This window comes from Macaca mulatta, chromosome 18, assembly GCF_049350105.2.
Source record: "Macaca mulatta isolate MMU2019108-1 chromosome 18, T2T-MMU8v2.0, whole genome shotgun sequence".
Taxonomy (NCBI): Eukaryota; Metazoa; Chordata; class Mammalia; order Primates; family Cercopithecidae; genus Macaca; species Macaca mulatta.
Window position 1 is genome coordinate 55,234,926 of NC_133423.1, and position 27,467 is coordinate 55,262,392.

General features: G+C 53.9%; 1 protein-coding gene and 1 long non-coding RNA gene across 18 annotated transcripts in view; one reads left to right on the forward strand and one right to left on the reverse strand.

The window, feature by feature from the left end:
• The window catches only part of CELF4 (CUGBP Elav-like family member 4), a 321,222-nt gene that overhangs the window by 270,812 nt on the left and 22,943 nt on the right, over positions 1-27,467 (forward strand). For 11 of the 17 annotated variants that reach the window (XR_003724647.2, XR_003724650.2, XR_003724651.2 and 8 more), the window contains exons 4-9: positions 18,222-18,347; positions 18,578-18,657; positions 19,009-19,152; positions 20,303-20,450; positions 22,550-22,699; positions 26,852-26,917. Coding sequence is in view for 11 of the 17 variants with exons in the window: in XM_015121768.3 (XP_014977254.1) it covers positions 18,222-18,347; positions 18,578-18,657; positions 19,009-19,152; positions 20,303-20,450; positions 22,550-22,699; positions 26,852-26,917 (714 nt within the window). In the remaining 6 variants the exon portion in view is untranslated. Of the gene's footprint in view, positions 1-18,218; positions 18,348-18,577; positions 18,658-19,008; positions 19,153-20,302; positions 20,451-22,549; positions 22,700-26,851; positions 26,918-27,467 lie in introns of all 17 variants that reach the window. The other 6 variants (XR_003724646.2, XR_001441061.3, XM_015121756.3 and 3 more) reach the window with 1 other exon arrangement.
• LOC144336405 (uncharacterized) lies at positions 16,975-19,003 on the reverse strand. Its single transcript, XR_013408170.1, has 4 exons — positions 18,868-19,003; positions 17,736-17,819; positions 17,207-17,303; positions 16,975-17,144 (listed from the first exon to the last, which is right to left on the reverse strand). It is a non-coding gene; the product is annotated as an uncharacterized LOC144336405 (long non-coding RNA).

A 27,467-nucleotide genomic window follows, 5' to 3' on the forward strand; every position in this document is an offset into this window, starting at 1 on the left:
GCTGTAATTGCACGTGGTGGAAAAGAGGTGAACAAACCCTCAGGCCTCTTTTTTTTTTTTTTTTTTTTTTTTAATAATGGTGCTAATCGCATTCACCAGGACTCTGTCCTGATGATTCAATCACCCCCCAAAAGCTACTTCTCTTAATACCATCACCTTGGGGGTTAGAATTTCAGCATGTAAATTTTGGGAGGGCACACACATCCAGACCACAGCAGAGAACATAGGCCTTACTGTGCTGGGACAAGGAACTGGTCAGTTTCATGAGGGTTAGAAAGAGGCTGAATCTGATTATGGGTGTAGTAGAGTTGGCCAAACTCAGATGTTCTAAGGGACACCTGTGGACCCTGGAGACTTAGGAGGGATGTCCCCAATGTGGTGGGACAGAGGAGGCTGATCTGTAGGGGGAACCACCCTGTGAGCAGCCACTGAAAGGATTCTAAAAATCGAAAGGATTCTAAAAACCCATGGCCTCATGCCCAGGCCCTCAGGTCAGCCCTGTGGCAGGCCTGATCATCCCATTCTCTAGCTGAGGAGAGAGAACAGGCTGGACACCTGCCCCAATCACAGGGCTGGTGGGAAACCAAATCCAAGCCTCCAGCTGCTAAATCCAAGGGATTTTCACATTTTATGTTTGTTGAAGGCAGACCCTGACCACACCAGGGTGTGGGGTGGAAAGAGATGCGTCTGTGGATCCAGGCTCCCTGCCCAACCTTAAACTTTCTGACATGCACCCTCCTCTTGAGTCCATGGGTTACAGTCACTATTTATTCTCACAGTGCTTCCCGAGCTTGTGTTGTGAGGCAGGGATCACACTAGGGCCTCCCAGCAGTGTAAAGACGCACAACTCCCATCCTCACATCAACAGAAATGCCGACTCATGTTCACAACTGAGAATTGCTGGGTGTGGTGGCTCACGCCTGTAATCCCAGCACTTTGGGAGGCCAAGGTGGGCGGATCACTTGAGGTTGGGAGTTCGAAACCAGCCTGACCAACATGGAGAAACTCCATCTCTACTAAAAGTGCAAAATTAGCCAGGCATCGTGGCACATGCCCGTAATCCCAGCTACTCAGGAGGCTGAGGCAGGAGAATTGCTTGAACCCGGGAGGCAGAGGTTGCAGTGAGCCGAGATCATGCCGTTGCACTCAGCCTGGACAACAAGAGCAAGCAAAACTCCACCTCAAAAAAAACCCTGAAAATTGTCGTGGATCATGTTGTAGTGGAGGCTGAAGAGGCTGATGGAGAAAGACGGACAGGAGGAGGAGAAGAGGGGAAGACACAGCTCTCAGTCTAGGCCTGTACGCGATCATTTTCACTCTCCTGGTTATTACTATCTTGGTCGAATCAAAGGATAAATTTGAGGATTAGGCCCAGAGTGGGGCGGAAACCAGGCCCAGTTTGTAGTTTGAGGTGAGTTTACTAACTTTAAGTCTGGGGCGGTCCCTGCTTCCCTCCTGCTACGATCCTTCCCTCTAGATAGGTGATGTGTGCTCTTGCGGGTGAGATGTGCCAGGCCTGGAATTCAGCTGCGGTGCTTTCTCCTGCTCCAGCTCCTGCTGCCCTTCTTGGATCAGCATTTCCAGACTTCTCAAGGTTAAGGAGCCATTTTTAACATCAAAAATTCATCAGTGCCCCCCTTGACAGATGTTTTACTTCGAGTATCCATTGTTTGAGAGAATGCAAAATGACAAAATTCTACCTTGAATTCAGCAATGCTTTTAAATGGATTTGTATTTTTAAAATCACAATAGCATCTAGATGCATTTGAAAAATAGTCACATATACCCGTGGATGAAGCTTTCTGATGCAGTCAGCGGGCAAAGCTTGAGGTACCTGGGATACACGTTCAGGGGGCTCCACTGCCCTGGGCCACCCAGCTGCTGTGCATGGAGAGGCAAGGAGAGTGGGGGCTGGCAGGGAACATCCCCTCCAGACAAGCCACCTTCTTTGGCCTCCCCAGCTCAGCACCGTCACCACCCACCTCCCAGACACCAGGCTGCCTTCAATTCCCCAGCATCAAGCCCTCTCCCAGCCGTGGCCCTCCATGCTACCTCCTCCACTTCTCTTCCATTCTCAGGCACTCCAGGCCTAAAAGCTTATCAGGTCCTTTTGATCACAAAGGACATTTTCTGGCAAAATCAGTCATGTGGAGGTGACCAGAGCCACCACAGTTCAAAAGCTTCCCTGAAGAGGGCAATGCCCAGTCTGCAGGCGTGGAACCCAAAAGATGAAACTCCAGGGCCGTGTAATACTCCATGTCACACAACAGAGAAGGCGGTGCAGCCGCCAGAGATACCCGGTCCAGCCCCACCTGTGCCACTTACTGCCTGGGGGAGCTTCCACCAGTTTCTTAGCTTCTCTGAGCCTCAGTTAACTCATCTATCAAACAGGGCTCTCATCATATTCTATTGGAGCATGGTAGTGAGAAGTGGACAGGACGTGTGCAGATGGCCAGCTGGCACAGAGCCCACTGTCAGGACGTCCAAAGGGCAGCTGACAGCGTCCCTGATAGCAGAGCCTGGCTGTGGGGGAAGGGAAGTGGGGGGATGAACTGGGGTGTACCAGCTAGCAAGTGAGGGCCTTCACCTGCTTCGTTCGCTCCCAGACCACCTGCTCCCGGCAGAGCAGCCCCACAGTGGTTGTCATCCTCAGGCCCCCCCTGGAGACTTGTGGGTAGGAGGGCCATGTCTTGATTTTCAAAATACAATTATCCTTGAGCACTTGAGCTGAGTAATGAAGCTCTTTGCATTCTGTCCTCTGAGCTCCCCCCACGCTTCCATCCTTCTCCCTACCCTTCCCTAGAGAGGCCGCACAGCCTGACCTCAGTGCCCTGTGGCCTCAGCCATGAGGACACTGCAGCATGGAAAACTCTTCCTGCTCCACCGTGTACTGCCCAGTGTACCAGCCCCCATCCCCTCCCACCCCAGGATCCCCCATCATGGTCCGCCCTCCACAGCTGGGCCACTCAGGCCCTAATTTGGAAGCACTTTTCCTGAAGGATCAAGTCTACTTCCTGCATCTCCTGACACAGTCCCTGGTGCATAGTTTGTTGGATACTGACTGCCAGACTGAGTAGTGAATAGCAGGAGAGGTCCAGGGCAGCCCCAGAGCTGGCATACAGGTTTCTGAGACAGAAGATCCTCTTGTGCCACTCTGTAAAAGGAATTTCACGGTAACCAAATATTGCTACCCTGAAGAGGCAATATTCCTGTTCTCTGCAGAGAACAGGCTCCTCTGCTGTTAGCAATGCCAGTCACATGCCAACAGATGATATGTTGCCACCCTTCAAAATAGTTTGTTCACTCAAGAAAGCGAACTCTCCCCCTCACGATCTCATTAGTCATTAGAAAGAATCAAGGCTTGCGCAGCCCTTCCGGGTGCCCAGAGCCGCCTGCCCTCCTGAGCCCAGCAGGGCCTCATGACCATCCTCTGGTGAGCAGGGCAGGGGGATGCCTTCTGCGTGGTAGATGAGAGCTGGAGAGCTGGGCCACCTGGTTCAAAGCCTGACTCTGCTGTGAATTAGCTCGGGGACCCCCAGCAAGTTGGTTGCCAAGCCTCTCTGTGCCTTCGTTTCCTCATCTGTAGAATGGGGAACAGTGGTGCCTGCTTCGTAAGGTTAAAATGCTCTGAGCTGTGCTTGAGCCATGGTGTGTGCTGCCATCATCCTCTCTGAGGGCATGGTCTTTGACAGACAGAATGAACGCATGGAGCTCTGCATAAACCATGTGGGCCGACACCCGCCGTCTCACTGCAGGGGCTTAGGAGCAGTGCTCCCTTAGTTGCAGGCACCTATATGGGAGATATCCCTCCATGTGGGAAGGGAGGACCTCATTGGGTGCAGTAGAGGCTTGAGAGGTCATTTCAGCCTGCCAGTAGGTTCGGGAAAATGTCAAAGAGAATCTTCAGGTGTCCACAGTAAACCAACCCAATTGCAACCTATGTTAACTGCAAACCCATTGGCAAATGTGGAGACTCAGGGACCTGGGTTGAAAGAGAAGCTGGTTCAAGATAGGTCTTGAGCAGAGCAGCTTTCTTGTTCTTTTGAGAGTCAGCACCCCAGCAGGTGTGGGTAGTCGTGACTGGTTTTCTGACGTTTGCATTTAAACCTCATTACCTGAAGTCCTCAGAAGCATCCTGGCCACCCATCCATCCACATTTACCTATTGCTATTTATGTGTCATCCATCATAAATCTATCTGCTTTCTGCAATCATTTTTCTCTCATCTCTGTATCTATCTATCATCTAACATTTAATCTGGATATCTAGCATCTATTAATCACGTCTACCATCCATCCATCTCTATGTCTATCTGCAGTCCATTATCAGTCACGAGTTAATACACCGTGTACTTAAGCATGGGCCCTCTGAGTTCCTTGGCGGTGGGCAGCAGGGAATCCAGGAGGGCCATGGTGGCTGGAACAAAGTGGGATAGAAAGGAACCCGGAGGCCTGAGAAACAGGGGCCTGGGATTCCCCACTCAGAGCAGGGCTGGCTGGTGGAAGGAGGGGGAAGGGGCACAAGGGAAGAGAGAGGAGGAAGAGGGAGCTTGCAAAGCCCTCAGGAGCTAAGTCGAGTGCTGACCTAGAGAAGTCCCCTCACCTGAAACTAGTTCAATAGCTTTACAGGGTGATTCCTGAGCAATGGGAAAGACGGCCAGGCTCAGGCGGGTGTCAGGGCATAGAAAGTGGGTGCTGCCGGCCCTGCACCAACAGTGCCCAGAATTTTGCAGCCTGAAGAGTTCTAGCCCAGCAGGCAGGTGGAGGGCCAGGGACGCAGTGCCTGAGGAGAGACGAGCAGCCTGGAGAACACCAATCACATCGCATCCCTTCCCTACCCTGACTGCATGTTGGTATCACCTGAGAAGCTTTAAAAAACCAAAACCAGAAATACTGACATCTGGGCTCTGGACCAGTCCCTCAAATCCGTATCTCAGGGGCCAACCCGAGTCACCTGGATTGTTGAAAGCCTCCAGGTGATTTCCATGGCAACCAGGGCTAAGGACCTCTGTCCCATGAGATCCAAGCCACCTGCTGCTCATCCCTGAAGGGCTGTCCTAAGGGTGCAGGGGTAGCCGCTGGTGCTACAGGGCAGGACTTGGGCTCTGGAGGTACATAAGACAACGTTCTTCTGGGCTCCCTCCTGGGTCTCGCAGGGAGGCCAGTAGGCCTTCTGCAGGTGATTAGGAAGCATTATTCCTGCAGCTGGGTGGTAGTGGAGGAGGCTGGGCCAGGTGGCCTCTGAAGACCCACTCCCAACCCAGGGTCACTAGAGGTTCTCGGCACAGTGTTCAGGTGTGGGGAATGGGTGTGGTGGCTGCAGCTGCCAGGTCAGTCTCTCTTGATTCCAGTGTGATTCCTCCCGGGTTAGACAAGTAACGAAGACGCTGAGGCCTTGCACCTCCCCAGGAAGATGGCCAGTGGGCTGGTAGGCAGCTTCTCCACCGCTGTCCATCCACAGAAAGCCAAGCTCCACTGTCAATATTAAACATTGACTGTGGGTCAGAGGGGCAGGGGGTTTGCACGGCTTCTCCCAGCACTGAGTTCTTCATTGTGTCTCTGGCGGTGGCGGGAGGCACCGGGGAAACCCATGCCCACCCACCCTCTCTGTGTGGCTGTGGAAATTTGGGTCACAGCTGGGAGGATTTGAGGCCCCATGAGGGTCAGCCTGTGGCTAGTGCTGGAAGGTCTGTGGCCAGGTGGTCTGCAGGCAGTGACCACTGCCCCACACACAGCCTTATCACTGTGCAGCTCTGCGCCCAGCTAACGAGCCCCCGCTCCGTGGTTAATAGAGACAAACAGCTCTAAGCAGGTCTTTTATTTCTTCCCCAGCATTTGTGGCCACCTGGAGTAGATTCTTTGCCCTGTCAATGAGATGCTTTTAACACCATTCCTTGGCTTCTCCTCTTATTGCCCCTCCTGCCCTGTAGACCACCCTGTCCTCCTCCTCCCCTGCAGACCACCCTGTCCTCCTCCTCCCCTGCAGACCACACTGTCCTCCTCCTCCCCTGCAGAAACCTCCCCCCACCCTTGCTGGAATAGCCCTGCTTTGTCTGTCTCCTTGAAAGCTGAGGACAAACTGGCCATAATTTATGCTCCCGCGTGATATAAAGGAAAAAAGGGCCCCATTATGTTATAAATTATCTTGCGATGGGTGAAATGCAGGAGAGTGTGCCAGACGCCAGCGGAAACCCCATTAGACAACAGAGTTCGGCTGCGAAAAGTCCCCACAGAACTCCGGGGCCGTCTGTCGCGTGCCGTGCGCCTGGTAAGGATAATGTAGCAGATCAAATGTATAATCAGTTACCTGGTGAGACGGCTGCGCGCCACCATCCCAGCAAAAGGTGACTTCTACATAGAGCCACCGTGGTGTCCCAGGCTCCTGCTGAAAGGCCTGACTCAGACTCATAGGGCAAGGGTCTGAAGGCCAGAGAGGGAGGCAGCAAGGGGGCAGGTGGGGACAGTTCCCTCACCTGTGCTGAATCCCAAGGCTCAGCTTCTCTAGACTCAGGGTCCCTAGGCCAGCTCATCTCCTCTCAGAGCACAAGAGATGAGAGTGAAGGAGCCATTCCTGGCCCCCTTGTGAAGGTGGCAACAGACCCCAGGTTCTGGCTCTGGTTCTGCAAACATGCTGCCAGGCCCCCAAAGGCACCCCTACAAACCCCTTTCTCAGGAGCCACACCTCTGCCCAGAGCAGGCCTCAGGGGCCAGGGAGGGGCTTCCGGGATGGAGGGGGTAATGCAGTTAGAGGAGATTCTGCCAGCAGGGCAGACTTCCTGTGTGATGACAAGAGAGGACATTTTCAGCCCACATTCAAGGGAGGGGAAGGCCAGAGGACTCAAAAGGAAAAAGCTTTACCTCCTGGAGCACCTAGGGGACTTCAAGCCAGCCAGGCTGTGATCAGAGGGATGGGCAGGACTGAGGAGGGATTGTGAGGCCTAAATGGGACCGTGGGCAATGGGGAATCCCATGAGTCCACTCCCTTGCAGCTAGCAGCAGGCTATGGGTGCCCCGCCCACTCACCCCTTGGGGCTCTCAACCAAAGCCCTAGCCCTCAAAAAGCAATGTGGTTATTGGGCATTTTGCCAGTGGTCTGTGCAGAGATGGAGGGGTGGAAAGGGAAGAGAGAGAGTGAGAGCTCCAAGCGGTACCCTCTTCTGCCCGGGAAAAGGAAGACACCCAAAGCTCAGCTCGGTCCAGACCACCTGGGGCTGAGTCCTGGCTTCACCAGTGACTGGGTGTGAGTTCCTGGGAAAGACAATTAACTTCTCCGTGCCTCTGTTTCTTCGTCTGAACAGTGGAAATAATCAAATACCTGCCATACCTGTAAAGTGCTGCTCTCAGTGTCTGGATCATAGTGACTGGGAGCAAAATGAGAACCACTGTGGTTCTTCTTGTTCTCACAGCCACCACCTGGAGGAGCAAGTCAGCGCTGCAGACATGGGCAGGGCACCTCAAGCCCGGGGGAAGGAGGTGGAGTTGACTGGGCTGGGCAGCGCTGGCTGGGGCGGCAGGGCTTCTGTGATGTGGGAGTTGGGTCCTGCAGGCTCTTTATCATGTAGGGCCTGGGTGATATTGCACTGGGCCACAGGAGCAGCCATGGATGCCATGGATGAGGAACCAGATGGAGCCAAGGGAGGGCATGGTGCGCTGTGAGGCCAGGCACAGGCGAGAAGAATGGGCCCAGGGTTGCAGGCCCAGGCCTTCCAGAGGTCAGAGGAGAGGGGCCAGGCCTTTTGCCTTGGGGAGGTGCTTAGATCAGGGTGGGTGGGAGAGGAGGAAGGGGGATGTGTGTGTGTGTATGTGCATTGGGGTGTGTGTCTGTGTTATGTGTGTATGCTGAGGTGTGTGTTGGTGTATCTGTGTGTGTGTGTATGTGCATCTGTGTGTGTATGTTGGTGTGCATCTGCATGTATGTGTTTGTGTACGTGTTGGAGTGTATGGGTGTGTGTATCTGTGTGTGTATGTGTATCTATGTGTTGAGGGATGGCTGCTGGTGTGCATATTGGTGTGTGTATGTTAGTGTGTGTGTCTATGTATGTGTTGGGGTGTGTGTCTATGTGTGTTGGTGTGTGTGTGTTGGGTGTGTGTGCATGTTGGATGGTTGGATTTGTGTGTTGGGATGTGAGTTGGTTGTGTGTCTATGTATGTTGGGGTATGTATGTGTATATGTGTGTATGTTGGGTGTGTGTGCGTGTTGGGGTGTGTAGCTATGTGTTGATGTGTGTGTATGTGTATGTGTGTGTTGGGTGTGTGGGGGTGTTGTGTGTGTTGAGGTGTGTGTCTATTTGGTGTGTGTATGTGTATGTATGTGTGTTAGGGTGTATGTTGCTGTATGTGTGTATGTTGGGGTATTGCACTGGTGTGTGTTGGTGTGTGTATGTTGGGGTATATGCATTGCTGTGTATTGGTATGTGTATTGCGTGTGTGTCTTTGTGTGTGTATGTTGGGGGTAATGCATTGCTGTGTATGTGTGTGTGTGTTGAGGTATATGCTTTGGTGTATGTTGGGGTGTGTGTGTATGTTGGGGTATATCTGTTGGTGCATGTATTAGTGTGTGTGTGTGCTGGGGTATATGTGTGCCACGTGTATTGGGGGGTGTATGTTGGGTATATGTGTGGTACATGTATTGGGGTGTGTGTGTGTGTTGGAGTATACATGTGGTGCATGTATTAGGGGTGTATGTGTGTGTGTTGGGGTATATGTGTGGTGCGTTTATTGGGGGGTGTGTGTGTGTTGGGGTATATGTGTGGTGCATGTATTTGTGTGTGTGTGTGTGTGTGTGTGTGTGTGTGTTGGGGTATATGTGTGGTATATTGTGTGTGTTGGGGTATATGTGTGGTGCATGTATTGGGGTGTGTATGTTTGTATGTTGGGGTGTATGTGTGGTGTATTGTGTGTGTGTGTGTTGGGGTATATGTGTGGTGCATATATTTGTGTGTGTGTGTGTTGGAGTATATGTGTGGTGCATGTATTGGGGGGGTGTGTGTGTGTGTTGGAGTATATGCATGGTGTGTATTGGTGTGTGTGTGTTGGAGTCTATGTGTGGTGCGTGTATTGGTGTGTGTGTGTGTTGGGGTATATGTGTGGTGCGTGTATTGGTGTGTGTGTGTTGGGGTATATGTGTGGTGTGTGTATTAGGGTATGTGTGTGTTGGGGTATATGTGTGGTGCGTGTATTGGTGTGTGTGTGTTGGGGTATATGTGTGGTGCGTGTATTGGTGTGTGTGTGTTGGGGTATATGTGTGGTGTGTGTATTAGGGTGTGTGTGTGTTGGAGTGTATGTGTGGTGCGTGTATTGGTGTGTGTGTGTGTTGGGGTATATGTGTGGTATGTGTAGTAGGGTGTGTGTGTGTGTGTTGGAGTGTATGTGTGATGCGTGTATTGAGGTGTGTGTGTGTATGTTGGGGCATATGCGTGGTGCATATACTGGTGTGTGTTTCTCCTCCCTTCTACCACACACCCTTTCACACTCCCTGCTTTTGCACATGCTGTTCCTTGGCCCGCAATGCCCACCCCTTGCCTCTCCCACAATGCAAACCCTGCCCATGGATCATTCCGGGTCCAGCAAAAGCCTTTTAGGTCTTTCTCAGCCCTTCATACCCACAGGGCTCATCAGTCCATGCGCTGTGCCCGCACTATGTCCAGTACCTACTCATCTCTAGGGAACACTCATTTCCTACCTTCTGAGGATTCCTGAAGGTCAGCTCCTTGTCCCATGCACCCATCACCATGCCAGGTTTATAGCAGCCCCACCCCCAATGCTCATTTAGCAAATGGATTCATTTATTCATGGCAATGTGTATTTATTGAGCATCTACTACATGCCAGGCCATTTAGGAATTGGACCTTGCTGCATGAATGAACGAACATGGACATCTCATTCATGGAGGAAAAAGGTCAGGGGGCATGGAGTATGGGTGCCTGTGTAGCCCCTTACATGGTATTACTGGACTTGGCTTGGTCTCAGAGTGAGGGGGAGACCACAGGGTTTCAGCAGGGTTTCAGCAGGGGAGAAACAGGGTCTGCCCTGGATTTTAACACCCCCCTCTGCTGTTCTCTGGAGAGCAGACAGCAGGGGCTTGGGTGGGTGTCAGCATCGAGGAGGTAACCGTCGTGCTTGGGTGGCTCCAACCTCGGGGGAGAAGGAGGAGGGATGGCGGACCCTGAAGTATCTGGAAGGCAGTGCTGGCTGAAGGAGTGCAAGTGACAGGGACTCCAATCTCCTGCCTCTTCCACCCCAACATCAAACAGAGCCAGGCCCGGAGGGAACCAAGCAGATGAAGGCCAGCACTGCCTCCTGGGGGCGGGGCAGAGCCAGTGAGGGTCTTCATTTGCATCCCATTGGAGGCCCCCAAACACGTCCTGATCCCAGCAGCCTTTGATCTGTTCTGATGTCTCCTTCGGCCTTCTTCCCAAGCAGGAAGGCTTTTATCCTCAGAGTCGGCTCCCAGCCCAGCTGTGCCCCGCTCTGGCTCTGACACAGTGTGCTGGAGGGAAGGGGAGTGCATCGCTCTCCACTGGCTCAGGCTCAGAGCCCTCCTGAGACCTGGCCCGTGGTGACCCTGTGTCCCAGGTGAAGGGACTGGCTCTTGGGAGGATGGCCAACCTGGTCACATAGCTGCAGGTTCTTGACTCTGGTGTGGACAGTGGTGCTGGAAACTGTCTACGCCGACCCGATTGGGGGTAATTGCTGGGTTCTCAGCCTCCAAGAAGGGGGGTGCAGACCCCTGTCCCTATCCACTGCATCCCTACTTAGAGGGCAGTTCTGCTAGTGTATGCTGCCCCCTGGGGCAGTGAGGTGGCTCTACAAGGGCTGGCAAAGAGGAAGAAAAGGAAGCCTCTGGGTTTTGGGGTGGAGTGGTCAGGCAACCTCGAAAACTGCACAGATGTAGATTCAGATGAGTCGCTCGTCCCTTAGGAACCATGGGTACTTGACAGATCTGGGGATTGGGAGAATTCGTGGAAATGGCATGTAGGGATGCTCAGTACCTTTGGGGGAAATGTCTGTTTTTGCACAACCCATGTAGACCTCCTGGAGGCTGGAGAGCATCTCAGTGGTTCTCAAAATGTTGCTTTCTTCCCTGACTGACCTGGCCTGGCATGACTTTGCTCAGTTCGATGTCCCTGGGGGTCCTCTCTACACTCCCGGGTGTGGGAGTGGGTGTCACCCTCCTGCCAACGGGGGTCCCCATGGGTGAGCAGTAGTAATGGTTAGAACATTCACAATAGCTGGCACTTATTGAGCCTTTTCTCTGTGCCACGCACGTGCTAAAAACCTCATTTAATTCCGGACCCGCCTGGGGGGTTATATGCCTTGCCTGAGCCTGCACAGTCAAAATGTGGTAGAACCAGGATTTGACAAACAGCCTCAGTTATTATCTGGAGGACACCCTTGGCCCGGCCCTCCTGTTGAGTCAGGTGTGTCTCCCTGTCCCTTGCTGCTGAAGGTCCTCCCTGATCCACAGGTAAAGTTAGAGAGGGGGCATGTCCTTCACCCTCAGAGTCACTGCCTGTGGGCCCAGAGAGAGTAGAAGATGATCCTGGAATCCAGGAGGCAAACTGGCGGGGCCACTGCATGGGACGACCCTGGACTCCAGCCTCGGCCTGGCAGCTGAGGAGCAGATTCATGGGGTGCTCTGGCCTCCAGGCTCTTGCCCAGTCCCTGTCACTCCCCAAGACCCAAGGCTCCAAAGCAGGAAAGAGACCTCCAGCTCTGTCATCATGAATATCTGGCATTTTCTCTGCAACCCCAAACTCCTGGCTTTGAGCTTCCAGGTCTTCTAGCAGCCTCTCTGCCCATCCCACCAGCCACTAGACCTAAAAGCCATGTACTCCCCACCCTGGTCCCTGACCCTAGGGTTCTCCCCAGCTCAGTAACCGCCCCCCCCCTCCCAATCTTCCCTCAGCAGCTGGAGGGAAGAGAATAGTAAACATCTACTGCGGTAATAAAAGGCATTAACCATCTGAACACTTGCCCACAGTGCCCCTGCAACCGTCTATCCTTAAGCAAGAAATATTGTTTAATGCTGATGGTAATGAGTGAATCAAATTGTGAAGATTAAACCGGAATTTGAGCATTAGCGCCAGGATGCTGGCATTTGGCGAGTCAAGTGATACTGCTGTTACCTCCCTCCTCACCACTCAGGGTCGCGCTCACCCTGCCCAGCCAGCAAGATGCTCCCCACGTGGCTAGGGTGGGGCAGTAGAGAAGGCACAGCCCTGAAACATCCCCCTTAGGGGTTTGTCCTAATCCTGAGACTCCACTGAGGGTGCCCTGGGTTCTCCTTTTAAAATACAAATCCTTTCAGCCTGAGCCCCATCCCGCCCTGACACCCTGAATAGAGTGAACTCAGGAGTTTTCGTCTCCCTCATGGAGGGATCCATGGGAGGATGCAAGAGATTCTGGCAACCAGATTCCACTGTCTTTTCATAAGCACCTATCACTTCCCCGGGTGTCACCGAGTGCTTTTTATAGGTTGTGAACCAGAGCTCAGAGTTAGACTGGGGTTTCAGGAAAATTAAAAAGAGTCCTGAAGTCAAAGGAATGGGTGATGTATGCGTTGGTGGAAAGGAGAGCAGGCAGGAGGCAGCTGAAGAAGCAAAGTCAAGCCTCCTCAGAGTCCCCTTCTTGCAAAGCTGCCACAGGCAGGGACCACTTGGAGCAGGTGAAAAGGACAGTCAAAGGCATCCCTCCACCTCTCCGCCTTTGCTGAAATTCTAGTGTGGGCCTGTAGTCCCTGCATATGTCCCATGCACATCATAACTCCAGCCCACCTCCTCCTGGAAGCCATCAGGGTGTAGCTAGTTCCTCCTTCCCCATCCAACCTCTTCTGGCCTGCATCCCAGAGTTACTGGATGTGTTTATCAGGCCTTTGTTCTCTCACTAGGGGCTCCAATGCAGAGGCTCTGGGCCCACAGACCAAAGACTCTGGATTCTCCAGGGATCTCAGAGCCATGCACAACTATTTCTCCCCAACCCGTTAAAAGAGAAAACCCAGAAGCGCTCTCGAAACTCATCTCAGATCCTCTGTTCCGACAATTCCCAGGCACACAGTGAGTGCTCACTCATTGCTCACTGAAGGGGTGGCCATAGGAGAGACCCAAAGTATGTCAGGGGTTTTGTCCAGCCCCTCCTGAGGTGGCTGTAAGCACCTTCACCTGACACAGAACCGGGGGCTTCTCCTGTCCACAATTTTATCGTCTTCCCCCAGCCCCAGCTCCTGCACAGGTGGGTGGTGAGCACAGACTCTGCCTACTCCCCCATGATGGTTAGACATCTGGGGACAGACAGCCAAGCTGCCCTCTCTGGGTCCAGGCAGGGCTTGGATGAGCACCCACCTCCTGTTGCCCAGCCCTTTGGGGAGTCACACTCCTGTTCCACAGAACCCCAGATGCTCCCTCACACCTGCAGTCACAGACATGATTTAAAAGAGCAGACTGCAGCAGCAAGGGCTTTGTGATCATGAAATCAAGGAACCCCGTGAGGCTGGGTTGAGTCCAGGCTCCAGCTATGGGCAACCTCCTGTGCATCCTGGGGCTCCTTCTCCGCCCCACCTTCCTCATCTGAAAAAGCATGAAACCCTTGGTGTTATCCGGGGTCCTGCCCGGTTCTGCCACTCGATGGCCTTGTTCTTCCAGGTGCAAGGACAGCAGTTCTTGGGGCCACAGTGTGGCAGCCCTGCTGGCCTTTGTCTTGTTTGGGCACTTGTGTATTGTGGATGGCCTGTCTCTCCACCCGGATGCCAGCTCCGATGAGCAGCTTCGTCTCTCTTGTTTACCACTGTAGACGCAATGCTTGGAACAGTGTCTGGCACAGAGAAGGCGCTCAGTGAACAGCTGTTGAGAGACTGTAGAATATGCTTCCCTTGCTCTGCCCCTTGACCAGGAGGAACCCATGAGGCCTCCGTCCCCTCAGCCTAGGTCAGCAGATTTTGTTGTGCTCAGTTTCCAACTCCCAGGGCTGAGCCTCTGACCTGAGCTGGGCTCTGTCAAGAGAATTCTGGGCTCCCAGTGCCAGCCTCCAGTTGCTCATCACATCTCTGGGCCCCCAGGGGTCTCAGTGACCTCTCAGTCACTCTTCAGCCCATCCCCTCACTAACTCTGAGGCCACTCCTTGCCTCACCACTTTGGCCCAGTCCAGCAGCACCTGCCTGAACATCTATTCAGAGGGGCAGTTCCCCAATACCCCAACTACAGGAAGCAACAGCCTCAGGGCTGAGGGCTCACCTGAACAGGGGGGCCACCAGAGCCTCTCCATTACCAGGGGTCCCAGCTCAGGCAGCTGGGCAGCGATCAGGGCCTGCTCTGCCTGTACCAGGAATCAGGGGCTGTGTGGATGGAGAAGGGTGGGCACGGGCTGGGAAAACTGAGTCATTCTCCAAGACTTGCAAAATTGGCATCAGACCCAAGACACCAGCCAAATGGTAGCGTTGGTTATGTGATACAGCCTGAGACAGTGCCTCAGGAAAGTGGCCAAAAAGGAGGTGGGCAGAGGGGGTGGGAGACAGGGAGATGTCATCCATCTCAGCTGGTCAGCCACAGCCTCAGAATCTAGTCCAACCTGTTGCTTCAAGTGTGCTCCCCATCGTGAAATGTGGATCCTCTGACTTCTCCTCTCACCCTCTTTGACCTCTGCCCCCTCACAGTAGGGGTGACCCTCCAGGCCAAAGCAAGGCAGGGCAAATGAAGGGCAAACAGCACTGCATTTCCTCTTCCTCCTGCATGGAGAAACCCAAGTAGGGGCCATTGCCATGGTAATGACCTCTTGGCAGGCACTGGGACCCTAGCCACCACCATGACAGAAGCATCTAACCATACCCATTTCATAGATCCCAAAACTCAGGTGTGGAGCAGGGGAGCCGGAGTGGGAGTCAGTGGGCCTGGCCCTGAAGAAGGTCCACGGGTGAACTCAAAGTCCCTTCAGCCCCTGGTCTGAGAGACAAGTCTTAGAATCACTTGTATAAGTCACAATACCCAACCGGAGGATGGTGCAAACTGAACGCATTTGAGGATCCCAGAAGCAGACATTTGAGTTGGGTGTGGTCAATCCACGACTACCTGGAGGAAGTGGGTCTGAAGCTGGGTTTCTTTGGTATCTTGCAGCCCTCCAGAAAGGTAAGGGTGGCTGTAGTTTCCCTTGGGAAATCCAGATGGGGAGGAAGAGAGGAGCCTGGCCGCTTATATGTTTAGAAAGGCCTCGAGAAGGAGGCGCTTAACTGAGAACTGCACAGTAAAGGGAGATTTCAGGGGAGGGGAACGAGGAATTAGGAAAAAACAAAAAAACCCAAAACCGGCAAAAAAGGAAGTGGCTGGATAGAAAGGCACATGTGGATGAATTTTAATGCAATCAGAAAGCTGTCATAGCAATAATAAAGGAATGCATTCAGACGTCAGGAGAGGCGAAGGCGAGGAGCTGCGGTCTCCGAATGTAAATCAAGCTTGGGCAGAGGAGGTGCCTTCCCTTTCTTTCCTTTTTCTGTCCAAGTGAGGAAGTGGAATTTTTAGCAAGAGGGCCAGGGATTAGCAGGGGCGGGGTTCCATTTCTAAGTCTTTCTAGAAACCCTATTCAATTGAGCCTTTAAAAGGCACTAAAGGTTGAGGGGGAGGTAGGGGGAACACTGGGGGCTGTGCCTGGAGGGAAGAGTTTTAATTACTCCACAAAAGAAGGAAAAGCTCCCATTTCACTTCCAGTAAATTGCTGTTGCTGCTTCCAGGAGTCAAACATAAGGGCTCCCCAGTCTGTCCTCTGTCTCTGTCATCTTTCCCCCCAGCCCTCTTCTCCCAGCTCTTTGCCTCTAATTCTCTTGTCTATGTTTCCTGTCATTTTCTCTCCCCCGCTCCCTTTCTGCGATGAATTCTATCTCCTCCCATCCCACTTCAGCTTTTCTCTTCCATCCTCCCTCTCTCTCTCCCTTCTCCTTGTGCCCCAGAGCCTGGAGCTGGAGGAGGGGGGCGGGTAAGGCTGCACGCGGAACCTCGGAGATGGGGTGGGAGTGTGCCCCAAAGTCTTGCCAAGCCAAAGGAGCCAGAAGAGCAGCTTGAGGCAGGAAGTGGGGCTGGGGCTCTGGGGTCCAGAGCTTTAGCTGAGGCCCACCCTGTTGGAGGGCCAGCTGGTGTTTTCTGACCCACAGCTGGTAACAGGGACCAGCAACTGTGCCCTACAGGTTGTGGAAGGAACTGGGACCCGGCACCATGTCATCATGGAGAACTGGCCCAGTGTTGAGTGCATCTGGACTGAGTAGTACCAGCAGGGCAGAAGGCAGGAGGACTCTGCAGGTGGCTTGTGGAGCACAGGGGCCTGGAAGCTTCCTCTGCTTTGCTTCAGAACCCGGGACAGCCCCTCAGCTCTAAGCGAACTCCCCTGGCAATTTGGGCAAGGTGGGGGTTCTCTGAGAGAGAAGGTAATAACCACCTTGGATACAGAAGGACACAGGGTCTTTGAGTGCCCATGTGTTCAGAGGAAACCATGAACACATGGCCATTTGCAGTTTTGGGGTCTGCATTTCTGCAGCTTTGGCTGTGTGTCAATCATGTAATCATCCACAAACATCTAGTGAATGCCTGCTGAGTGCAGCCACCCCTGGGACTCTGTTCCAGTTCCTATGGCTGCATACCAATTTAGCCCAAAACTGAGTGGTGTAAAACAACCATTTATTTTGCTCATGGATTCCGTGGGTCAGGAATTCACAGGGCACAGCATGGAAGGCCTGTCTCTGCTCCAGGATGTCTGGGCCTCAGCTGGAAAATTCAAAGCCTGGGAGCTGGAATTATCTGAGGACCCATTCATTCACATGTCTGGTGGTTGATGTTGGCTGTCAGCTGGGGCCTCAGTTCCTTTTCATGGGGACTCTTCTGCATGGGCTAATTGGGGGTTCACAGCATGGTGGCTGGCTTCCACAGATCTAACAGCCCCCCAAAACAGAGCCAAGTGGAAGCTGATCTCTTTTATGACCCAACCTCAGAAGTCACCTGGCATCACTTCTGCCATTCTTTATTTGTTAGAGCAGTCACAAGCCCCACTGAGATTCAAGGGGAAGGAATACGCCCCCCAACTCTCAGTGAGAGGAGTGGCAGTCACACTGAAGTAGCCGCATGTGGGCTGGGGGTGCCTTCTGCAGTCATTCACCAGCTGCTGCAGGTCGATACTGAGCACACAGTGCCTTGTCTCCCTGAGCACACAGCATGGGGCCAACAAAGCACTTGGTACTCGCCCCAGGTGTGTGGGGGCTGCTCCCTGAGCACACAGCATGGGGTCAACAAAGCACTTGGTACTCGCCCCAGGTGTGTGGGGGCTGCTGAGGTATCTTCAGGAACAGGTGCCCCCAAAGTGCCCAGGGTCGAATTTTGCAGCGTGAAGAAATAAGAAGAGCCAGAACGAGGAAGGGGTATCCAGATGGAGGGAAAAAATATGTGAGATACCCAAGAGGTGTGCCCTGGGATGGCACAGGGCGGGCAGTCACTCATTTTTTATTCCCCTCATCACTGAATGGAGGGCCTCCTATGCTCCAGGCACTGCTGCTTCAGCAGAGAGACCTGGTCTCTTTCCCCTGTGAGCATCCCAGGGAATGGATGGGAAAGGAGAGCTATACGGAAAACCGCAAAGCAAAGCAGTCATTGTCCTTTGACATTCTGGCCAAAGGGATGGGGGGCTGAAACAGAGTAAGGGAGGGGTAAGCAGGAGCATGGGTGAGGAGGCAATACTTAAACTGAGATCTAAAAGAAGAGAAGGACTGGACCTTGTGATGAGTGCGCTCCAGGCAGGGGAACAGCATCTGCAAAGGCCCGACGGCAGACCTGCCAGTTGTAATTCATTTTGGTGCCTGTGGAGGATAGCGCGTGAGAGGAGGGAGGAGGGGAACGCAGGCTGCCCGTGTGCTCTAGTGAGGAGCCAGCCCAGGGCTCTGCTCCTCAGGGTGCAGCCTGCCCTGCAGGCGGGGAGAGGCCGAGTCGCTGCGATCCAGCTCCTGCCTGCCACAGCTCTCCCCGCACCTGTCCCGCGGCTGTGCGCTGCTACCCCACCCACTTCTCCCCCTCGCCCCTCCCGCTCCGACTAAGCCCTGCTCCCGTACCCCTCCCCGCACTCCTCCCCCGCCGGCTCCGAGCCCCAGCCCCGCCTCCCCGGCTCCTCCCTTTCCCTGCCGCCCTCCCCCTCCGGCCGTGCCCTGCTCCCGCGCAGCCGGGTCCCTGGCCCGGGTAAGCATCTCCTAATTTTGTTCTAGAAGATAGAAAACTCTTCGTGGGCATGCTCAACAAGCAACAGTCCGAGGACGACGTCCGCCGCCTCTTCGAGGCCTTCGGGAACATCGAGGAGTGCACCATCCTGCGCGGGCCCGACGGCAACAGCAAGGGTGCGCGGGGCGGGGCCGGGAGGGATGCCCGGGAGGGAGGGGCGAGGCGGGGGGAGACCTGAGGGCGCCTCTGAGTCTCCCGGGCCGTCGCCGTCTGTCTCTGGGCTTCTTGGTGTCTCTTTCTCAATCTCTGCCTCATCCGTCTGCGTTCACCTGGGATGCGCCCTCTCCTCCCGGCCCCTCCCTGGCCCTGCTTCTGGGTCCCAGCTCGGCCTCTCGCGTCCCCGCAGGGTGCGCCTTTGTGAAGTACTCCTCCCACGCCGAGGCGCAGGCAGCCATCAACGCGCTACACGGCAGCCAGACCATGCCGGTGAGTGCTGGCCCCTTGGGGCGGGGGCTAGGGCAGCGGCGGGCCGCGACCCCAGCACCCGCCACGCCCCGCCGGCAGTCCAGTCTCCCCAAGAGACAGGAAAGCATGACCCTTATCCCCGGGTCTCAGACAAGGACGTGGAGGCCCAGGGATGTTAAGGAACTGGCCTGAGGTTACCCAGGTAGAAAATGCCCGCGGTGGGGTTCACACCTCATTCCCCTGGGCAAGCACCGATGCCGCCCTCTCCAAAGAGCCGCGAGGAGCGGGCGGGGTGGGCGCAGGCCAGGGGCACCGACAGCTGCGGGCGGAGGCTCTGGAGCAGGTGGGTCTCACGCGCCGCCCCGGCCGCAGGGAGCCTCGTCCAGTCTGGTGGTCAAGTTCGCCGACACCGACAAGGAGCGCACGATGCGGCGAATGCAGCAGATGGCTGGCCAGATGGGCATGTTCAACCCCATGGCCATCCCGTTCGGGGCCTACGGCGCCTACGCTCAGGCAGTAAGTGGCAGCGCGAACGGGCAGCAGTTCTCAAGCTCACTCCCCTGGGAGCCCCAGAGAGCAGAACACATAACCGAAAATTCTGCTCTATCCCTCGCCCTTTCCCTCCAGAGTGAGGAGGGGCCGGGAATGAACCCATGAACCCGGGGAGTGTAACTTCAGAAGGGTTTGAAAGAAGGCTGGCCCAGTTGGGGTGGCTGCCAGGAAGAGGTGGGTTGCTGTCTTGGTTCTAAGGGGCAGAGCTGAGAGAGGCCCCACAGAAACGTGGGTTACCCTGAGCCTTTTCCCCTCAGCCAGATCAACGTTGAACCCCGAGAAGCACAGATGAGAGGGGGAGGTTCAGGTCATTGGTTGCAAACAACCCCCACTCCATGAAACGGGACTTCAGGCCTTCTGGTCTCTCCTGGCAGGGCTCCTCTGAGGCGCCCTAAACCCCTACACACCCACATTTCCGATATCCCCTCAGGCCTCTGGCCCACCTACTTCTTTATTCCACATGCGGACCCACTCTGTCAGCCTCTCTTGGAGCTGCCTCCAGACTGGTAACCACAGCCCCCATGTGGGTGGCACTGAGGCCAGCCACGGTTCTGGGTCTGAAAATGCAGGCTTACGTCACTGCTGCAGCACTGTCCGCCTTGGCCACATTCTGCAGCCTCCCCTGTCTGCACTCGCCTTTGTGACAACACTAGGAGTGCCTGGGGTTCTATTCATAATTCTCCTGTCACTTCTACCAATAGACTCCAAATTAAAACCGTTCTGGACAGAAACCTGTGCTACGTTAAGTTTTGCAGAGGCTCATTCCGCATGTCTCTAGTGCTTTGGATGTCACTTCCCCACGAATGACAGGCCGTACACGGGGCTGACTAGCACCCACAGAACCAGCCTCTTTCCCTGTCCCTAACAACAACTTTAGAGTTCCAAAGACCCTAGCATTACTTTTAAACATAGTCATCTCTCAGGGCGGTGGACTCTAATAGCTGTTGAGGTACAGGGCAAGAATGGAGAGGCATCAGGGCTTTCTGGAGTGGGAGACTGCCTGGGGTGTCTGGGGCGCAGAGCCTGGGAGGTTGGTCTCCGGGAGCTGAGGCCCCTGTCGGGGAGGGATGCCCCCTGGAAGCACGTGATATTTTTTCCACTCCCTCTGCCCCAGCTGATGCAGCAGCAAGCGGCCCTGATGGCATCAGTCGCACAGGGCGGCTACCTGAACCCCATGGCTGCCTTCGCTGCCGCCCAGATGCAGCAGATGGCGGCCCTCAACATGAATGGCCTGGCGGCCGCACCTATGACCCCAACCTCAGGTGAGCTGGCAGGTGCCAACACAGGGTCTGGCCTGGTGGGAGAACAGCTGGCCCCAGGCTGGGACCTAATTTCAGCTATCAGCGGACCATTCTGTGGCAAAAGCACATAGTGTCTGGGCCCAAGAGACCTTGCCTTCTGGCAGTTTGTCTCAAAAATGTTCTAATCCCTGAAGATCCAAGGGAAGATGAGATGTGGGACCCATGCAGTCTAGGGTGTGATTTCAGGGTGGGGTGGCTTTCTCTCAAGCTGTTTAACCTTATCAGGAAACAATGTATCTTGATCTCTACTAACAATAGAGACCTGGAAAGAAATTGACATGAAGACATCTCCCTACAGTGTCTATGAGGAAAAGAACCTTGGCCATTCTGTGGCCTTGTTCAGTCCCTGACCCAAGCACAGAAGGAACCCATTTGGGTATTGCTTTTTTTTTTTTTTTTTTCCATTTCCCTTTAACGCAACCTAGACTCATTGGCTTTTTCTAAGACAACTATGCAACAAGCTAGAGAGAACCACAAGAGTTATCAAGGGGCAGGAGTTTGGAAATGACCCAGCTCACAAATCATGTTTTTGATTGAATCTTCGCTATTGTCCGTTCCAGTGAGTCTCAACTGTTGCAGTTATGCCCCCGAATCCCCAGGACATCTGGCAATGTCTGGAGACATTTTTGATTGTCACAACTGGTAGTGGGGATTGCTACTGAAATCTAGTGGGTAGAGGCCAGGGATATTGCTATACATCCTGCGGTGCACAGGACAGCCACCACAAGGAACTATCTGGCCCCAGATGGTAATAGTGTCAAAGTTGAGACACTCTAGTCTAGTTCTAAGGGCTGGTCCTGCACCCCAGGCTCTCATTCACTGAGATTCCTTGGCTCTCTGTGCCTAGGCCACAGCAGCAACTTTCCTAACATCCGAGAGATGTTCCTTTCCCAGCTGAAAGCCACAAAAGACTGCCATCTATGGGCTCAACTTGAACACTCCCTTCACTTCTGATCCCCAACTTCAAGGGATACACATGAGCCCAGGCAGTGGGCCAGCCTCAGGTCCATGTTCTCAGAGGGACCCTGCTTCCTACGTGAGAGGAAGGCCCTTTCCAGCCTCTGGGCTTTCAGTACAATCACCATAATATCCACATCTCAGGTTCCACCCACCTGGCATAGGAAGGACACAGGATATTGTCATTTGACCCCAACTTTATTCTCACCATCATGACCACTACATTGCTTCAACTGGAGGAGGCCAAGGTGTCTTCTTTGTGTATGAGCTAGAGCTGAGTCTGGGCTGTATAACAACCTCTCTGCCTCAGTACAAGAGAATGCCAGAATTAAGACCTACTCCATCTGAGCAGAAAAACTTCTTCCTGGAGAGGCATATCAGCTCCCCAGTGACCAAGTAAAGACCAGCTCATCCAGCCTTAGCTGGAGAGAGTAACAGCACTGAAAAAGACTTAAGGAGGGCCAGGTATGGTGGCTCATGCCTGTAATCCCAGCATTTTGAGAGGCCGAGGCAGGTGGATCACTTGAGGTCAGGAGTTCAAGACCAGCCTGGCCCACATGGCAAAACCCCAACCCTACTAAAAAATACAAAAGTTAGTTGGGCCTAGTGGTGCATGCTGGTAGTCCTAGCTACCTGGGAGGCTGAGGCAGGAGAATTGATTGAACCCAGGAGGTGAAGGTTGCAGTGAGCTGAGGTTGCACCACTGTACTCCAGCAACCTGGGCAACAGAGCAAGACAAAAAAAAAAAAAAAAAAAAAAAAAGGACTGAAGGAAGACCAAGTGTGATTACAGTCAAGGGCATTGAGAGTAGTCTATGTGCTGTCTAAGGACAAGCGATCAGGGTCAGAGAAATCTTCTTTAGGCAGGTGGAATTTGGACTCTGCCTTAAAGGATGGATACAACTGGAATAGGTGAAGTCACTTCATATAGGGAGATAAGCCAAGGCATGGGTCATAGATAAGATTGAGCTGGTATGTGAGGTCCAAGTCTATCCACATGTCCTTGGAAACAGTTGAGTGGAGCTTTATGGGTGGGCCTTCCTCACCTTTGTTCTGCTTGCCTCCCCTCCTCCTTCACCCTTCCGTATCCCTGGAATATCCCAGGTGGCAGCACCCCTCCGGGCATCACTGCACCAGCCGTGCCTAGCATCCCGTCCCCCATTGGGGTGAATGGCTTCACCGGCCTCCCCCCACAGGCCAATGGGCAACCTGCTGCAGAAGCTGTGTTCGCCAATGGCATCCACCCCTACCCAGGTAAGCACATCTGTTAGCACTTATTTCCCTATGCAGCACATTCTTTATCCATGCTGTCCCTGCCCTTGCTGTTATAACAAGATGTGGCTCCTGCCCTCTGTCCATTCCTTGATGAAACCCCAAGTGTGATCAGAGAGGGCCAGCCTCCCATCTTCCTTCAGGGAACCTGTGATGGAAGAAATGAGACCCAAATCCTACCCTTGGAGATGTGTCATTCTGATCTGGGAGACAGAATCCCATTCCAGATGCTCCCTTAGGAAAGAAAGGAGACTGGGTGCAGTTGTACAACCATGTAGAGAGACCAGTAAGTGCAAAATAATTGAGTGTCAATTTAACCTACAAGAAGTAAGGGGATAGAAACTAGAAGAACAATCAGGGGTAGTGTTAAGTAGGAAAATACTTTTTGGGAAGGAGTGGAGGGAGGTACAACGATTGGCAGTCTGTCTAGTACAGACCAGTCGAATCCCTTGCTGCACGCAAAAGCGCGATTAGCACCCTGGACAGCTCAGCACCACAGACAGCCCAGTACCTTGGACAGCTCCTAGACTCTTACCAAAAAGTCTGCCACACAGAAAGATCCAGGAGGCCTGCTCCTGATTAACTTTGTTCCTCAAACTTAGCCGTCCTCACAGGGTGAGAGTGTCCAGTTTACCTGAAGCAGCTCTTCTCCCTAGTGTGGAGAATGGGCTGCTATCAGGGCAGGGAAGCTGGGCCCAAAGCCCTGTAGTAGACTACAAGGGCAACATGCTCCAGATGTGGAGAGTGCTGCCCTACTTCCTGGAGGGTAGAGGATGAGGTTAGAGTCCCCGTAAGTATCAGTAAGTACTCAGTTTGTGCTTGGAAAGGGGGGCCCAAGAAGGAGGGCAGGACATGGACCTATCACCTGGGAAGTCAGAGTCCATTGGGAACACAATCTAAGTCTGCAGAAAGATGAGACAATAAGGCAGAATTAAGTTTGATCAAGAGTGAGTGTTCTCAGACTTGAAATGCTAAAGATCCCAATGAATGAAGAGTTCTGTAGGCTGAATAAGCCCAAAAGAGCCTCCCCAAGGAGGAAGCTATCATCGAGCTTTAACAGATGGGCAGGAATTGGAGAGGTGAAGATGAACAGGGAACACCCTCCTGTGGAGGGACCTGCCTGGCAAGAGTGGAGGTGGTAAGGAGATTGGTACACAGGGCAGGCAGGCCAGCCCAAGGTGGATTGACAGCAGAGGCTGGGTCCTGTTCCCCATTCTCGGTGCCCATCAGAATCCACTGTGGGGCTTTATATAACCACATAAGCCCAGACATTCTCGCTTCCCTATCTGGAGTGCAGACCAGGCATTTGTAGTATATACAAGTCCCACCAGCAGCAGAGTGCAAGGTCAGTGTACTAGAGGGAAATAGAGGAGAATTTCCTGACTTTGAACTTGGAGTTGTCCTTGATCCCATTCCCCATTCCAGAGTTTGCCCCATAGTCTACTCCTCAGTGCACCAAGAAGAGGCCAGAGGAGTCTAGAGAGTGAAGTGATGAGGCTCTAACGATCTGGAGTGTTGTTTAAAGATGATGACCCCAAGCTGGTAGGGAGGCAGGATGGAGCTGGGCAAGCTGGGGGTGGAAGAGACCCCACCAGTTTCAGGCTCATGGGCTGGGAGGTGGCATCCCCAGCACATCTGGGTGTCTTCGTTTCCCACCCCTTCCTGCCCACAAGCCCATCTGGATCTCTGGATCCTGATAAACCTGCTCCTTCCCAACCCCCTCCAGCATCTGTGAGCTATTTCCCTCATGGAATTTGGAAACGTTTCTTCCCCCATTTGTAACAATCTGCCACATCTCATAAACAATTCCCTGCCAGAGCAAGAGGGAGGGAGGGAAGGAGGGAAAGAAAGGAAAAAAGTAGTACATTAAAAAAATTAATTTACCATCTTTAAATGCAGAGTTTGGACCCACTGTAATGAGCGAGATCCTTCAAAATGTTCACTCTTTGGCAGTTACTAATGAGGTCGTTAGTCAGAGAACTAGAGAGGGTCTCATAAATGCTTTTCTCTGCTTCCTAGCCCCAGGTAGCTTTTCTGATCTCCCCTCTTGGGTTCTTGCTGGATGCACACAGTGTGGCCTTTACTGTCACATAAACACCCTTGAAGGGGTGGCTCTTGCAAACATTAAAGATTGTTCATTCATTCTTTTCATCATACTATTTGCCAGATGCTTATGATGTTCCTGGCACTGTGCTGGAGACTGCCATGCAAATCGTGCAGGTTATATATTGCATAAGGGCGCCAAGCTGTGTGCCCAGAGGAGGGGGCACCCTTTTCTAATTTGCACAAACACACTGCATGGGTGAATAGCTGGAAAGACCAAGAGCACAATCTGGACATGGTTCTCTCTCCATAGAGCTTAGAGGCTGGCAGAGGATAGGGGCAGAGAGGAGACCACCCTGCCAAGCACACCCCACTGAGGAGCCCTCAGTTCCAGCCTCTACCATGGGGGAAATAGAGGAACAGGGTGTGGGACTGGGACATCCCCAGGCAGGAAGGAGGCTGCATTGTGGCTAATCTTCAGCTCCCCACATCTGAGCAGAGCCCTCGTGGGTCGGACTGCCCTGCCACATCCTGCTCCTGGGGGCTATGGAACCTACTGTCCAGTTGTCTCTAGGGACCTCTGCCCCAGGCTTTTCCCTGGACACCCTTCAGGCCCAGGTGCTCTTTTTCTTTCTTTCTTTCTTTTCTTTTTATTGAGACGGAGTTTTGCTTTTGTTGCCCAGACTGGAGTGCAATGGCATGATCTCAGTTCACGGCAACCTCCACTTCCCACGTTCAAGCGATCCTCCTGCCTCAGTCTCCTGAGTAGCTGGGATTACTGGCGCCCACCACCATGCCCGCTAATTTTTTTGTATTTTTAGTAGAGACAGGGTTTCACTATGTTGGCCAGGCTTGTCTCAAACTCCTGACCTCAGGTGATCCACCCACCTCGGCCTCCCAAAGTGTTGGGATTACAGGCATGAGCCACTGTGCCCAGCCCAGGTGCTCTTTTTCTAATGGAGGTTTACTGAGATACTCAGGGAAACATGCTTTGAAGGGAAGTTGGGGCACTCTTCCTAGACTAAAGATCCCAAAGCCTGGCATAGCCAGTTAGCTTAGCTGGCCTGAGTTGACAGGTGGATAAGCCCAGCTAGTTTCTTCCTGCCACTGCATGTTATCTGGTTTTCCCTCAAGCATCCTAGGGCTCCATCCTCCCTCTGGGCAGTCCCTGCCTCTACCATGTCTCTGGGCTTCCAAGGCCAGCCCACTCCCACATTAGTCACTACCAGCCTTGGTCACCAAAACCAGTGCCTACTGCTGGCCCATGCTTCCGGCTTTTGCCCACAGCTTCTGCAGAGACAGCAAAGGCAACAGAAGGAAACCAGGCCTTTCCCTCAGCCCAGCTTCCCTGAGTTTCTTGCCAAAGTATTGGTTCAGGGGACCTCTCTTCCCACTGAGCGGGAGACATCCCAGGGTCACAGTGTTGGAAGACAGGAGGAAGGTCCTTGGTCTTCTGGTTCCTCGGTTCTGTGGGCAGCACCCCTCTCTCAGTCTGCTGGGAAGACCCCATTTGCGTAGCTGGTCCCTGCTGAGAGGAGCTTGGCCATGGGCTAGGGGTGGAAGCCCTCCATGCCTGGTGCAGCTTCCCTGACAGTGAGGGCGGGTCCCTCTTTGTGAGCAGGCACAGTGGCCCAGGAGGACAAAGCGGTAGTGTGAGGCCTTCTTACCCTTTCTTTCACCCTTTAGGGGCTGCCAGCCCCCTCTCCCTTTCCCCACAGCCCTTATGCAGGGCTGGGCCCCTTGTATGTGCCCCCAGCCAGCATCTCAGTGTTGAGGCTTCCTTGGCATCTCCTCCCCAACCCTCCACAGTGCTCTGCATGAGCCCCCATCTTACCCCAACCCTAGGCCAACTGCAGCCTGCATCCCCCAGCCAGGGTGGGCAACTGTCTACCCTGCCAAGGATGCTGAGCTAGGGAAGGTGACCCCCAGAGGGTCCAGGCACTCAGGGTTTCTGTCTCAGATGCCATGCCCCAGGGCAGAGCCTGCACTAGCCAGAAAAGGCGGTGCAGCTACATCATTGTCCTCATGGGCATAGGGGGAAGGGCCAGTGTGGTGGGCACTGCTGACCTCTGTCCCCTTGGCTCCCTACAGCGCAGAGCCCCACCGCCGCGGACCCCCTGCAGCAGGCCTACGCCGGAGTGCAGCAGTATGCAGGTCGTTAGTATCCACGCGTCCCCACGGCTCCTTCCCCAACTCCGTTTATCTCTCCACGCCTGTGACACCAGTGCCCCCTCAGACCTGGGGCCAGCACTGCATGGGGTGGGGAGAGAGAGTGGAAAGAGGGAGGGCTGTGCTGCCAGAGATCCTCCAGGCTGCCTTCTTGTCAGCGGGCCACCTAGAGTGCTCCTGCAGTGGGGATGGGCAGAACTTCAGGCGAGTGGCCAGGCCAGGTGGAAGTTTTGCCCTTGCTGGGCAGTTACTTATCTTTGAGGCCAGATTTCCCTTCCCCAAGGAGTTTCCAGGGCCGGTTTGCCCAGGAGCACCAGGTTTGACAATAGCACCACAGGTGAGGCTGGATCTGGGTGTGCCCACCACGGGTCACAGCCACTGGCCCAGGAAGCACAGATGCCTGATTTGAGAGAAGGAGGGCCTCTAGAAGAGATGCTGTTTCCCCATCCCCTTCCTCACACACAGGCAGCAGGATGGGGTCCCAGCAGGTGTGACAGGGAGCAGAGGAAGAGAGGTGGGAAGGGATAGCCTTGAGTGA